This window comes from Budorcas taxicolor, chromosome X (assembly GCF_023091745.1).
Source record: "Budorcas taxicolor isolate Tak-1 chromosome X, Takin1.1, whole genome shotgun sequence".
Taxonomy (NCBI): Eukaryota; Metazoa; Chordata; class Mammalia; order Artiodactyla; family Bovidae; genus Budorcas; species Budorcas taxicolor.
The window spans coordinates 52,638,415-52,653,971 of NC_068935.1; the positions used below are offsets into that span (position 1 = coordinate 52,638,415).

General features: G+C 41.8%; 1 protein-coding gene across 1 annotated transcript; it reads right to left on the reverse strand.

The window, feature by feature from the left end:
• Positions 1-806: 806 nt before the first annotated feature.
• LOC128070271 (putative MAGE domain-containing protein MAGEA13P) lies at positions 807-1,871 on the reverse strand. Its single transcript, XM_052663580.1, has one exon. The coding sequence runs from the start codon at positions 1,869-1,871 to the stop codon at positions 807-809; it is 1,065 nt and encodes a 354-aa protein (XP_052519540.1).
• Between the last annotated feature and the right edge of the window lie 13,686 nt (positions 1,872-15,557).

The window sequence follows — 15,557 nt, forward strand, 5'->3', positions numbered from 1 at the left end:
CCTAGACCCTGCCGATTTCTGGGAGGGATGTGTCCTGCTTAGGCTAGGATCACCATCTCTAACACAGGGCTTTCCATTAATTCATGTTTGGCAAAGAAATGAATCAGTGAGAAAGGTTTAAGATTTACTTTCTCCCATGTTCTTGAATAAGCCAAGCATATCCAGCTATGTATCATTTAATAAAAACCACAGACTAGAAGAGATAAATGAACCTAATTAGCCATCCTTTATAACTTTCGTGTATTCCTGCATGTTGCAACCTCACAGACTATAGAACACCAGGCTCCTCTGTCCATGGAATTGTCCAGGCAAGAATACTGGAGTGGGTTGCCATTTCCTTCTCCAGAGATCTTCCTGACCCAGGGATTAAACCCACCATCTTCTGTGGTTCTGTATTGCAAGCAGATTCTTTACCACTGAGCCACTGGGGACGTCCCTTTGTCCTTAACTTTTCTGCTGGGTTCTTTCACATTTCCAAGCAAATCCTATTCTAATGCCTTGTTTCAGATCACAGGGAAAGTTGGGGGGTTTCTCAGTGTGTTTGCAAAATTGTAAAACTCTTATATGTGATAAACAGCTATAACTTTGTGATCATTGTCACTCATAAGCTTAGATTCTGGAGCTAATTAAACTTTATTAAACAATATTTGGGGAAAAAAACAAGTAATAAAAAAAAGTTAAATGTCCAAATCACCCATATACAACAGAAACATGAAAATGCTAATAGACTGTTCCACCCTAGCCCTCCATTACACAGAACACAGACTGTTGTCTTCAGATGAAGACTGAAGAAACTGCTTTGGACTTCACTCAGGGCAGAAGAGGTTGCTGGACATGACACTGGAATTTTCACTGGCCATGGCAGTAGTATCATCCCGGGGGACAGTTCTGGCCTGGGCTCTCTCATCTCTCAAAGCTTCCTCATACCAAAATAAGAAGGAAGTGGGGTCAGTCCCACTGATCTTGGCAAAAAACTCCAGGACTTTCATCTTGCTGGTTTCAGCATAGGCCCTTGGACCCCATAGGAATTCATAGCGTGGAGGATCACTGTGAGGCACCTGCCGATACTGTAGATATTGTTCCTCCACCAAATCTTTGGTGATGAGTTTCCTGGGCTCCCCATAGATAAAATCCTCCTGCCCAGCATATACCCCCATCATATTCAATGCTTTCCAAATTTTCTCCTCAGGGGCACAGTTGCCCTCCATGAAAATCATACCCAGGATAAGTATCAGGAAGCCAGTCTTGGGCATTCCCCCATCATTAATCAGCATCCCATCGTAGGTGAGGTTGAGTGTTTTGACAAGCTCATAAGAGTGTCCCATGGGGTCCACTTCTTTTACTTCAATGCCAAAGACGACCTCCATGCACTCACAGACTTTGCTGAAGATCTCAGGGAAGTTGTCCTTGTGTTCTCTGATGACACTCCTCAGCATTTCTGCTTTTGTGGTGGGTTCCTTTGTTACATATTTGATACACAGAAACTGCACCAGTTCAGCCACCTTGTTGTTTAGCTCACCACTGAGCGAGGACTCAGGATCTGGTGGAGTCTTGCAGTTGCTGGGCTCCTCCTCCTCTTGGCTACTGGAATTCTCATCAGATTGACTCAGTGGAGTGGCTGAGGTGGCAGTGGGTGAGAAGCAGGCTCCCTGAGAATTTTGGACAACACTCAGTGCCCCAGTGGCAGGCACCTCCTCTGTGGTTCCAGGGATCAACGGGGTGAGGGAAGAGGAGATGGTGGACTTGGGGCAGGACGTGGCCTCTTTCTTCTGAGCCATGGAGGCCTGCACACATTCTAGGCCCTGTGCCTCTTTTGGGGCCTGAAGGTCTTCCTCAAGCTTGCAGCACTCACTCTTCTCACCCAGAGACATGATGGCCGGTATTGGAGGTAGCCAGCAGGACAGTGGGACACTGGGGAAGCAAGAGTGGCCTCAGCTGAGAAAATCCCCACACCCAGGATGGCTCTGCCAAAGGAAGCTTACAGGTCTCCTCTTTAGGGGATCTCCCAGGTGTCATGGGCTTCTGTTCTGGTCAGCCTAAGAATGAAAGAAGACGCGAGATAGTTCCTCAGGTTGGAACCCAAGGATTCCAGGGCTGAGAGTAGGCCAGGTGGGGTCAGGTACTATGGATTCTCTGTTTTGGGTTGGGCAGGACCTTGGGAGACATTCAGGGTGTGCACCTCGTTTTGACTGCTGCAGCTGCCTGGGCTTTCTCCCATATGCTGACCTGAGAACCCAGGCCTCAGACCATGGCTGTCACCTGCCAGATCTTAGAACTTTGAGGAGGGAAACTGAGAGGATTCCTCAGGATGCAGACTACAGACACAGTTGTGGGCCCTGTAGTGTTGACAGAAGCGGTGGGGCCAAGCTCTGTGATGTTCCTACTGTAGTGGGGTGGATGGTTCCCTCAATGCTCCTTCAGAGTCCTAGCACTTTCCCCTGCCAGCATCTAGGCCCTGTCACTCTGCTGACGTCCCCCAGAGGAAGAAGAGAAGGGGCGCCACATCGGACTCCACTTGCCCAGGGTCTCCCAAGGCTGCTAGCAGGGGCTGTGCGGGTTTCAGAGGTGGGGGTAGGGGGGCGCCCATATCTAGGCTAGGAAGGCCCATCACATGATTCATCTTTACACCTGACCAAGCCCGCCTCACATCCTCCACAGCTGAGCAGACTTGGCATCCTCAGGTTGCAGCCTTGCTTCTCTGTGAGAGACCCAAGCCCCATGATGGGAGCACAACCTACCACTACTGGCTGCCTCTGTCCAGGGCCTCTTGGGTATCACAGCAGGGTAGAGGCCATCTGTTCTGGGGTAGGGGGTACCCTCCGATCTGCCTTCCCACCTGGGCAGGTTCTCAGCCAGCCCTCACTGGACATCTCCTGGAGCCTGCCCTACCCTACACCAAAGTGCCTAGAGTCCACACCCAGTGGCTCCTACCTGAGGTCTCCTGGGCTGGAGCAAGGAGCAGGGCAGCTTTCTGTGGGCCACCCTTTCTCTGTAGTGATGACCCCTCAGTTCTGATCAGTGTCATCACAGCTACCCCTGACAGGGTGAAATTGGGTCAGGGAGTGGCCCAGGGCTGAGCACAGCCCCTCGGTTTCTGTAGGGCCCTGAATGTCTGCACGGAAAACCTTTCTTTGCTGTCCCTCAGGATCTTCACGTCAAGGCGGGGCCACCCCTGGGACTCCAGACTCTGCTGGCCCCAGGCCTCACCCCTTCAGACTCTGAAAGCTGAAGTAGGAAACATCACATCCGAAACCCTTTCTTGGGTGGACAGTAAGGACGGGGCTGGGCCCACCTTTCTGCAGTGGGCTCTCCCCTCCGCCAGTCTCTTATGGGCCTTGCTTTCATGCCTGGCGAGGGGGTCTGGGCCTTCTTGGCCTGCCGACCTGATGCCCCATCAAACTGATCGTCTCACCTCCCAAGATCCCCGACCCAGAATGGGAGAGGGGTTATCCTGCCAGCACTTGTCCAGGTCCCTTGGGCTGACACTACTAGTTGGGGTGAATTTCTGCAAGGATCCCCCTCTGGCTCTAAGGTGGGGGACACCTCAGTCCTCAAGGTGTTCCTATTTACTCCTGTCAGGGCCTGGGCCCCCTTTCTTTTGCTGGTCTGAGATGTGCCCTGCAGGCCAAGAGCACCATCTTCGTGAGGTCTTGACAGTGAAGTGTGGATGGGAGGGGTCATCTGTCAACCATACCTGGGGCCTCATGAAGCAGATGGAAAAGGCAGGTGTCTGCAGTTTCTTCAGGATCCTCCCTCTGACAACTGGCAGAATCTGGGCCTTGTCCCTTTGCTGACCCGAGTATAATCACTGCAGTTGAAGCCTCGTCTTCAGATTCCCAAGTTTGAAGTCAGCAACTACATCCAAGGACCCTGCATAGGGCCTCCGAGAGCTGAAAGTGGGCCTAGACGAAGCAGAGGCCTATTCTCTTCTGTTTGGCAGGCAATTCGGTCATCCCACGGGATCAGTTTGACTCTTGGAATTGCCGGCACCCCCTCCCCATGAGGGCCGCCTCCCTTAATCACGGGTCACCTTGGAGTTCGCAAGAGTCAGAAAAGAGGAGGGCAGTGCCGATCCCGACAAACCTACTGGGAGTCTCCCAGGATTGACATCAGGGGTGGAACAGGGTACTGCAGGGCCCACAGGGTTCTGGGGGGCGGGGGTTGTACTCCTCAGTCCTCACTCATAAATGTGCTTCTCTTGGCTGCTGCCTTCTTGATTAAATGCTCTCTGGTAGGTTCCTTCTTTCCTGCCAGCTGTGAGCATTTGCCCAGCTGCAAACCTTCCAGAGAAAGGTTTAGGTTCCCAGGCGCTAGATGGGAGAGCAGCACTGCCTCATGACAGGTGGTGGATATTCAGAAAAGCAGCTTGTCTTCCTATGGGTCTCTTCACCAGCCAGACATACACTCTGGAAACATTTTGTTCTAACACTTTATTTCCTACCCTGAAGTGGTAGAGTAGTGTGATTTGGGGAGATCCTGCTCTTTTGAAGTTCTCACACTGCATTATCCAGTATAGTGATTTCCATTTTTCTTAAGCCTCATTGACATTAAGGAATATATTTTATGAATATATTTTATTTTTTTATTTTATGAAGCATCTTTTTATGAAGGATCTGTGTGTGTGTGTGTGTGTGTGTGTGTGTGTGTGTGTGTGTGTGTTTCACCCTTATAGTTGCTATTCCACTTTTAGAACATTCTTTTAATCAAAAATATGTTTTCACTTATGGACATGGGAAGAGGGGAGGAGAGGGTGAGATGTATGGAGAGAATAACGTGGAAATTTACATTACCATTTGTGAAATAGATAGCCAATGGGAATTTGCTGTATGCCTCAGGAAACTCAAACAGCGGCTCTGTAGCAACATAGAGGGGTGGAATGGGGTGGGAGATGGGAGGGAGGTTCAAAAGGGAGGGCATATATGTATACCTATGGCTGATTCATGTTGAGGTTTGACAGAAAACAACAAAATTCTATAAAGCAATCATTCTTTAATTAAAACATAAATAAACTTAAAAGTATGTTTTCAAAGTCAGGCTTCACTCAAGTGATTTCAGGTGGTGATTAACACAGGCTCTGGAGTCATACTGCATCAATCAACCTAATTTTTCCTGAAACTGCCCTGGGCCTACTGGCCTCTGTGGGCTGAGGTGGTATGTTTAAAAATATTCCTCCCACCTCCCTTCATCTGAGGTCTATTTTTGGCTATGGACCTTCACAAACTTGTCTGCCACCTCCCACCCTCGCACCAAGTACCACTTCTTTTTTCTCCACCAAGGGTTTCTCATGCTTTTTCGTTTAGACTTGGTTGTTGATATTTTTGGTAGGCTGAAAAATGGCCCTCCCAAAGATCTCCTATCCCAATCCCTAGAACCTTCTTTGGGAAAAGGGTCTTTGCAGATATGATTAAGAATCTTTCCATGGAGGGATTAGCCTGGATTATCCAGGTGGGTCCTAAATAGAATCACATGTTTCCCAACAAGACAGAGGCAGGAGAACTGACAAGCTGAGAAGGCAATGTGAAGATGGAGCAGGGAACTATTTGGAGATGTTGACCTTGAAGATTTCAGTCATGTTCCCATAAGCTAAGGAAGGCCAGCAATTACAAGAAGCCAGTAAAGGTATGGAATGGGCTTTCCCCCAGAGCAGGGGTCCCCAACCTCCGGGGTCTAATGCCTGATGATCTGAGGTGGAGCTGATGTAATACTAGAAATACAATACACAGTCAATGTCATGTGCTTGAATCATCCTGAAACCACCCCTCCCTCTGTCCATGGAAAATCTATCTTCCACACGACTGGTCCCTGGTGCCAAAAGCTTGGGGATCGCCAACCTACAGTCTCCAGAGGGAGTGCGGCCTTGCCAGTACCATCATTTCACCCTAATGAAACTGATTTTGGGCATCTGGCTTTCAGAACTGTAAGAGAATAAATTTCTGTTGCTTAAGACAGCCAGTTCATGGTAGTTTAATACAGCAATCTTAGGAGACTAATACAACATTTTTTATTTTCTTTCATTCTCCCTTCTGTCGTTTTCCAGGTTTGATTTTGGGAGTGGAGGACAGCAGCCCAAACTTGACTTGCATTTTAGCAACAAAAGTCACTAAATCTGTAAGTAACTCAAGGAGAATTGACATCTTTACTGTATTTTGTTTCACATCAGTGAACATGGCGTATTTCAATTTTGGTGGGACTTAAAAAAAATCTTAATCTATCAGGAAAGTTTTATGTTTGCCTTCTTAAAAATATCATATACATTTTTTGTGTGTGATTTGTTAATTCCTCTTAGATGGATTCTGGATTTTATTGTTGTTGCATGTGCTAATTTGTGAATGGGATTTTGTCTATTATATGTGGTAATTAATTATGGCCTTTGTGTGCCAAGGCTCTTGAATTAATTGTATTGACTGACCTCCCATACATGTTCTTTCTGAAGTCTTTTATTTATTTGGATATTCTACAGAGTGATTCCTTTTAATTTTCTAGGCAGATGATGGTATAGTTACAAATACATCTCTTTCTCTTCAATATTTATATATCTTATTCATTTTGGTATCTGTATCTCTGGCTTTGTATTCCAGTGCAATTTTGATCAGTAGATGTGAGAATATATGTCTTTTTCATGACTTGAATGAAAATACTTCGAACATTTCACACCTGACTATGTTTGGTGTAGAATTTAGGAAAAGCAAGTTCTTTCTAAGTTTGCTAGAAGTTTGTACCATTAACTCATGTTGAATTTCTCTCAGAGGCTTTTTCTATACCCATTGGCACAATCATTTTTTTTTTCCTCTTCTAATTTGTTACTGTATGGACCTACAACTGAAAATATTTTCTAATGTTAAATCATATTTTCATTTCTTGGGCACAGCCCATTTGCTCATTGAATTCACTACTTTGTTGACTATGCTATTTTATGCTATTTACTACTATGTGAATGAGCTTTGCTCAAGTATTCTTTTCATGGGAATGGAGGGCAATGTCCTCATTTGGTTTTTGAAACAAGGAGAGATGGCTGGGAAAAATGAGTTGCATAACTTCCCCTCTCCCTTTTTGTGGGTATGCCTTAGAAAAGTTCTTCTTTCTTTCAGAAGAGCACTCTCTAGGTTGTGTGGTATACTTCCATTAGGAGGTGTGTAATGCCTGGTCTTTCTTTGTGAAGATGTCAGCAGTCCATGATTATCACGTTTATCAATCCTTTAGGGGTCACAGAATGTTCATTCTCATTCTTTCTTACTCTACTAGCTGAAATACCTCTATATGTGATAACATTTCTTTGTCCACCATGTGGTTATCCTGAGGGAACTTGTGTTCCCTTGTATTAAAATCTCTTCATCTAAATTTTGTACAGTCTATTTCATGCTTTTGTTCCTGATCTTTTTTTAGTAACCATATTTGCAAATATGATCACCTTATAAGTATCTTATGTTAATTGGCTCTGCTGTTTCTATTTCATTTTTTCTGCATTTATCTTCATTACTTCCTGGTTTCTATTTCTTTAGGTTGAATATGCTATTAACTCTGTACATTCTTTAGGTATTTATCTGTTCTAAATATTTCTTGTTTTCTTTTAATATAAATTTATTTATTTTAATTGGAGGTTAATTACTTTACAATATTGTATTGGTTTTGCCATACCTCAACATGAATCTGCCACAGGTATACACGTGTTCCCCATCCTGAACCCCCCTCCCTCCTCTCTCCCCGTACCATCCCTCTGGGTTGTCCCAGCACACCAGCCCCAAGCATCCAGTCTCATGCATAAAGAAAATATATATATTTTCTAAGACATCTATTGAAAACTACATTTCACATTGAGTATCACTCGAGCTGTAGCATACAGATAGTATTATATAGCTTCATATGTACTGCTTAAATATTTTGCAAGTTGAATATATCATTATTACTTATGCTATTATAATCTATATATGTATGTGTATATATATACACACACTAAAGTGTGTAAAAACATTTTTGTGTAGGATTTAAAGAGGACAAAGGAGAATATTAAGAGGAGGTTTCATGATCCAGGGGTGTTTGGTTTTGGGTTATTAATTATAACAGACACAAACATATTTGACTATCAGTGACTGAGTTGGGTTTTTCCCATGAAGGTGAATAAATTTAATGCTAGAAAATCTGTCACTATGATTGGTCACACATGTTAAAGTCAGGGATTATCCAGGCAAATAGAAACTACAGTAAATATATAACACAGGGAATTTAATGTAGGGGATCAGGTTCACAACATATAGAAAAGCTGAACAAGGGAGAAGTGGGGAACCCAACAATTAGCAAGTTGAGGAAGTCACTCCCACCTTTAGCCTGAGAGGAAAAAGAAAGATGGTAGTATTATTGGAGTCTAATTGTTGCCTTCAATAGGATCTGGAGGCATGGTGAGCCAGTCTTAGGGGAGTTGAAGCCATGGAGAAAATGTAGCCATGGAACGAGAGCCACCTGATCTAGAGGAAAAAGGAGAAAAACTCTAGCTGCTTCATTCATCTGCATTGTAATCTCCTGCTGGTGCCATCAGTTGGCTGAACCAAGATGGCAACAAAATGTTAGTGAGCTTACAAATTACAGGCTGCGGGTGTCAGCCAGTACATCATAGAGAGCAGAGCAGGGGATGAGGGAGGGTTAGTCAGTGAGTTCAGTAGCTCAGTCATGTCCGACTCTGTGACCCTATGGACTGCAGCACACCAGGCTTCCCCATCCATCACCATCTCCCATAGCTTACTCAAACTCATGTCCTTTGAGTAAGTGATGTCATCCAACCATCTTATCCTCTGTCATCCCCTTCTCCTCCTGCCTTCAATCTTTCCCAACATCAGGGTCTTTGCCAATGAGTCCGCTCTTCCTATCAGGTGGCCAAAGCATTTTGGAGCTTCAGCTTCAGTGTCAGTCCTTCCAATGAATATTCAGGATTGATTTCCTTTAGGATGGACTGGTTTGATCTCCATGCAGCCCAAGGGACTCTCAAGAGTATTCTTCAACACCACAGTTCAAAAGCATCAATTCTTTGGTGTGCAGCTTTAAAAAAAAAAATCATTTTTAAATTGAAGGATAATTGCTTTAAAGAATTTTGTTGCTTTTTTTTGTCCAACCTCAACATGAAACAGACATAGGTATACATTTATTCCCTCCCTTTCGATCCTCCCTCCCATCTCCCACCGCATCCTACCCATCTAGGTTGATACAGAGCCCCCGTTTGAGTTTCCTGAGACATACAGCAAATTCCCGTTGGCTATCTATTTTACACATGGCACTGTAAGTTTCTATGTTACTCTCTCCATACATCTCACCCTCTCCTCCCCTCTCCTTATGTCCATAAGTCTATTCTCTCTCTGTCTGTTTCTCCATTGCTGCTCTGAAAATAAATTCTTCAATACTATTTTTTCTAGATTCTGTATATATGCATTAGTATACCATATTTATCTTTCTATTTCTAACTTACTTCACTCTGTATAATAGGTTCTAGGTTCATCCACCTCATTAGAACTGACTCAAATGTGTTCCTTTTTATGGCTGAGTAACATTTCATTTTGTATATGAATCAAAACTTCTTTATCCATTCATCTGTCGATGGACATCTCGGTTGCTTTCACACACTCCAGTTATTGTAAATAGTGCTGCAATGAACAAGCACTCAGCATTTTTTTATGGTCCAACTTTCACATCTGTACGTGACTGCAGTAAAAACCATAGCCTTGACTATACAAACCTTTGTCAGCAAAGTGATGTCTCTGCTTTTTAATATGCTGTCTAGGTTGGTCATAGCTTTACTTCCAAGGAGCAAGTGTCTTTTAATTTCATGGCTGCAGTCACCATCTACAGCGATTTTGTAGCCCAAGAAAATAAAGCCTGTCACTGTTTCCATTGTTTACTCATCTATTTGCCATGAAGTGACGGGACCAGATGCCATGATCTTAGTTTTCTGAATGTTGAGTTTGAAGCCAGCATTTTCACTCTCCTCTTTTACTTTCATCAAGAGGCTTTTTAGTTCCTCTTCGCTTTCTGTCATAAGGGTGGTGTCGTCTGCATATCTGAAGTTATTCATAGTTCTCCTTGCAAACTTGATTTCAGCTTGTGCTTCATCCAACCAAGCATTTTGCATGATGTACTCAGCATATAAGTTAAATAAGCAGGGTGACAATATACAGCCTTGATGTACTCCTTTCCCTATTTGGAACCAGTCTATTGTTCCATGCCCAGTTCTAACTGTTGCTTCTTGTCCTGCATACATGTTTCTCAGGAGTCTAGTAAGGTGGTCTGACATTCCCATCTCTTTCAGAATTTTCCACAGTTTATTGTGATCCACACAGTCAAAGGCTTTGGCATAGTCAATGAGGCAGAAGTAGATGTTTTTCTGGAATGCTCTTGATTTTTATATGATCCAACAGATGTTGGCAATTTGGTCTCTGGTTCCTCTGCCTTTTCTAACTCCAACTTGAACTTCTGGAAGTTCTCGATTCATGTACAGCTGAAGTGTGGCATGGAGAGTTTGAGCATTACTTTGCTAGCTTGTGAAATGAGTGCAATTTTGCAGTAGTTTGAACATTCTTTGGCATTGCCTTTCTTTGGGACTGGAATGAAAGCTGACCTTTTCCAGTCCTGTGGCCACTGCTGAGTTTTCCAAATTTGCTGGCATACTGAGTGCAGCACTTTCATAGCATCATCTTTTAGGATTTGAAATAGCTCAGCTGGAATTCCATCACCTCCACTAAGTTTGTTCATAGCGATGCTTGATTTCACTCTCTAAGATGTTTGGCTCTAGGTGAGTGATCACACCATTGTGGTTATTTGGGTCATGAAGATCTTTTTTTGGTATAGTTGTTTTGCATATTCTTGCCACCTCTTCTTGATATCTTCTGCTACTGTTAGGTCCATACCATTTCTGTCCTTTATTGTGCCCATCATTGCATGAAGTGTTCCCTTGGTATCTCTGATTTTCTTGAAGAGATCTCTAGTCTTTCCCATTCTATTTCTTTGGATTGTTCACTGAGAAAGGCTTTCTTATCTCTCCTTGCTATTCTTTTCTACTCTGCATTCAGATGGGTATATTTCCTTTACTCCATATACCATATGTTTATACTATAGTGTAGTCTATGAAGTATGCAGTAGCATTATGTTGAAAAAGTATACATATCTTGATTTAAATAATATGTTATTTCTAGAAAAATGCTATCATTCAACAATTCTGGATTGCCAGAAACCTTCAACTTGTAAAATAAAAAGCCAACTATATCTACAAAGCACAATAAAATGAGACATGCCTGTAACACATAAAGTGGGAAAAGACTTGAATACTTATCCAGTGAAGATATACAAATGGCCAATAAGCACATCAAAGATGCTCAACATCACTAGTCTTTAGAGCAATGCAAATCAAAACCACAATGAGATCCTCTTCACACCCACTACGTGGAAGTAATTTTATAAAAACTATGTTATTCCATTCTTTTTAATGGCTGAGTAATATTCCATTGTATATATGTACTGTGTCTTTTTTATTCTTCTGTTAATGTACATTTAAGTTGCTTCTGTGTCTTGACTATTGCAAACAATATTGTAATGAACCTTACAGTGCATGCATCTTTTTGAATTATGATTTCCTCTGGATATATGCCCAGAAGTGGAATTCCTAGGTCATATGGTAGTTCTGTTCCTAGTTTTTTTAAGGACTCTCCATACTATATAGTGGTTCTCTATAGTGGTTGTACCAATTTACATTCCCACCAACAGTGTAGGAGAGTACCCTTTCTCCATACCCTCTCCAGCATTTATTGTCTGTAGATTTTTGGATGATGACCATTCTGACTGGTGTGAGGTGCTATATCATTATAGTTTTGACTTATATTTCAATGAACATCTTTTCATGTGCCTCTTGGCCATCTGTATGTCTTCTTTGGAGAAATGTCTATTTAGATATGCCCATTTCTTTTTCTTTATTGGGTTGTTTGTTTTTGTGGTGTTGAGCTGTATGAGCTATTTGTAAAATTTGGAGACTAATCCTTTGTCGGTCACATCATTTGCAAATATTTTCTCCCATTCTTTGGGGTGTCTTTTCACTTGTTTTTGGTTTCCTTTTCTGTGCAAAAGCTTTTGAGTTTACTTTGGTCCCATTTGTATGCTTTTGTTTTTATTTCCATTACTCTTGGAGATGGATTGAAAAAGATATTGCTATGATTTATGTCAGAGAGTGTGGATGGACCTGGAAATTATCATACTAAGGGATGTAAGTCAGAGAGAGAAAGACAAACATCATATGATATTGCTTAAATGTGGTATCTAAAAATTAGCAATAAAAATGAACTTATTTACAAGATAGAAACAAACTTAGAGAATGAACTTATGATTACTAAGATGAAAGGGTAAGGGGAGAATTAGATTGGGAGTTTGGAAAGACATGTATACACTACTATACTTAAAATAGATAACTAACAAGGACCTACTGTATATAGCGTGGGGACCTCTGCTCAATACTCTTTAATAACCTAAAAGGGGAAAAGAATTTGAAAAGGTATAGATTCATGTATATGTATAACTGAATCACTTTGTTGTACATCTGAAACTAACACAACATTGCTAATCAGTTATACTCCAATATAAAACAAACATAAAGGGAAAAAAATGAATAATGACAAGTGTTAGCATGGATGTGGAAAAACTAAAAATACCTTGTATTGCTGGTGGAGATGTAAAATGGTGTACCTAGTTTGGAAATTACCTTGTATTCTGCAACTTTCTTATGCTTACTTATTAGTTCTAGGGTCCATGCACAGATTTGAATATAGATATTGGTCTTGTGGACACAGGGATATGTGTTCAAAGAGAGCACATAACACTATGGTCCTCTGCACAGTATAAAGGTCCTCTGCATGGTAAAAAGGCAAGCGAGGAAGCTCTTCTTTAATGACACCATGAACCAATTCTATAGGCTGAGGACTGAAGAAATTCTGGAGGTTAGAGGTTCTCAAATTCATTTACACAAGTATCACTATTCCATATTCCAGCTTCCAACTCTTTACATTTTAGAGCTTTGACTTGGGCACAGGCCACTTTCCCAGCATAAGAATCCATTCAACATTTTTTCTGAAATTATGGTGATTGGAGCAATTAAGTCCTGAGTCTGATCTTTAGCTCTGTCAGATCTGTGGTAGCAGATGAGGCTCTTTACACACTGCTAAGGAGAGAGGCATGGGAGCCCACTCCAGTATTCTTGCCTGGAGAATTCCATGTACAGAACAGCCTGCTGGGCTACAGTCCATGGGGTCACAAAGAGTCAGACATGATTGAGCAACTAACAGAAAAGGAGCCATCTAACTTATATTGTGCTTTCATTTGGTGATTGATTGTACAGAACTTGATTGATTGAACAGAATGCTATTTTTTTTCTTTGCAAAGTGTCACCCGCCCTGAACAATGACCACCATATTTCACAAATCTTATTACAGTTTCTCCCTTTTTTCTTAAATGCCAGAGAGATTGCATAAGCCAATAAATTCCCCTTCACTTGGACCTCCTCTAAGTTGACCACATATGAGTAACTACTTCAACATTCCAGGGAATATTAACATGCAATCTACAACGAGTGATTTGCCCGCCAGTTGGGAGTGGCCAAACTCTATATCTCCATTCTTAGAATCTGCTTCCTAAGAACATTACTGATATCAGTTGTCTTAGCATGTGATTCTTTCTTTTTTCTGTCTTTTTTTTTTTTTTTTTTTTTTTAAGCCATGTGGCTTACAGGAGCGCATTAGGTTGGTGCAAATGTAATTGCGGTTTTGGACTGTGAAATTGAAATCATTATAACTAGGCTTAAACACATCGTTATGAATAAAAATAGGAACTGCTAAAATCAATATATTTTTGCTAATGAGAAATAAGTTTGTTTATTCCTGAAGTGTAAAATTCTGTACTTTGGGATTTGACAAACTCTTTGAAAGCATTTTCTGCCTCCTGCTGGTTGGTTGTGGAAGCATTTTCCCGGCAAGAAGTTGTCAAGATGCTTGAAAAAGTGGTAGTCAGTTGGCAAGAAGTTAGGTGAATACAGAGGAAGAGGCAAAACTTTGTAGCCCAATTCATTTAACTTCTGAAGCATTGGCTGTGCAATGTGTGGTCCAGCATTGTCATGGAGAAGAAGTGGGCCTTTCTGTTGCCCAATGCCAGCTGCAAGCATCGAAGTTTTCGGTGCCTCTCATCAATTTGCTGATCATACTTCTCAGATATAATGATTTGGCAGGGATGTAGAAGGCTGTAGTGCATCAGACCAGCAGCAGACCACAAAACAGTAACCATGAATGTTTTTTTCATGCAAGTTTCACTTTGAGAAGTGCTTTGGAGCTACTTGGCCCAACCACTGAGCTAATCATCACCAGTTATCATATAAAGTCCACTTTTCATTGCACATCACAAACCGATCGAGAAATGGTTCATTGTTTTTGTGTAAAATAAGAGAAGATGACACTTCAAAAATAACGATTTTTTTAGGTTTTTGTCAGCTCTTGGAGCATCTACTTATTGAGCTTTTTTCACCTTTCCAATTTTCTTCAAATCCAAACAACTGTAGAATGGTCAATGTTGAGTTCTTTGGCAAGCTCTCATGTAGTTGTAAGAGGATCAACTTCGATGATGGTTCTTAATTGGTTGTTGTCAACTTCTGATAGCTGGCTACTGTGCTTCTAATCTTCAAGGCTCTTGTCTCCTTTTTAAAACTTCTTGAATCAGCAGTTCCTAGGCCAAATGCTTTGTTGATATTGAAAGTTGTCTCAATTGCTTTACCACCCATTTTGGACCAGAATAAGAAAATCACTCAAATTTGCTTTTTGTCTAACACCGATTCCCTAGTCTAAAATAAATATAAATTATGCAGCAAATATTAAGTCACTAGCAAAAAAAAAAAAAAAAAAACATAAAACAAGAAATGTGCCTTAAAATGATGTATAGCATAACCACATTTAAGAATGTATTCCAATATCAAATGGCAAATTTCACCAATGCAAAATCATAATTACTTTTGCACCAATTTAATAGTTCCCCTACAAGAGATTGGACCTGGGCCCTTGGTGGAGTCCTAACCACTGGAGCATCAGGAAATTCCCTTGCATACATGTGTTTCTTTCCTTTAAAAAAAAAAAATTGTCCTTCAAATAATTTTGTCTCTATATATATGCAGTATAAGCTATTCCTAAAATATATCCTGGTTACTAGTTGCTTAACATCTTAAGTGTCTAGTGAATATCTTACACAGATTGGATCCCCAATGTTTATGCATATCATGGGTGTGTGCTCAGTTGTGTCTGACTTTTTGTGACCCATTGGACTGTAGCCCACCAGGCTCCTCTGTCCATGGGATTCTCCAGGAAAGAATACTGAAGTGGGTTGCCATGCCTTCCTTCAGGGAATCTTCCCAATCTAGGGATCAAACCCACATCTCCTGCATTGGCAGGTGGATTCTTTACCACTGAGCCGCCTGAGAAGCCCATCCTTATCATTGTTGTTCAGTTGATAAGTCGTGTCTGATACTTTGTGACCACACAAACTGCAGCATGGAGCTCAAT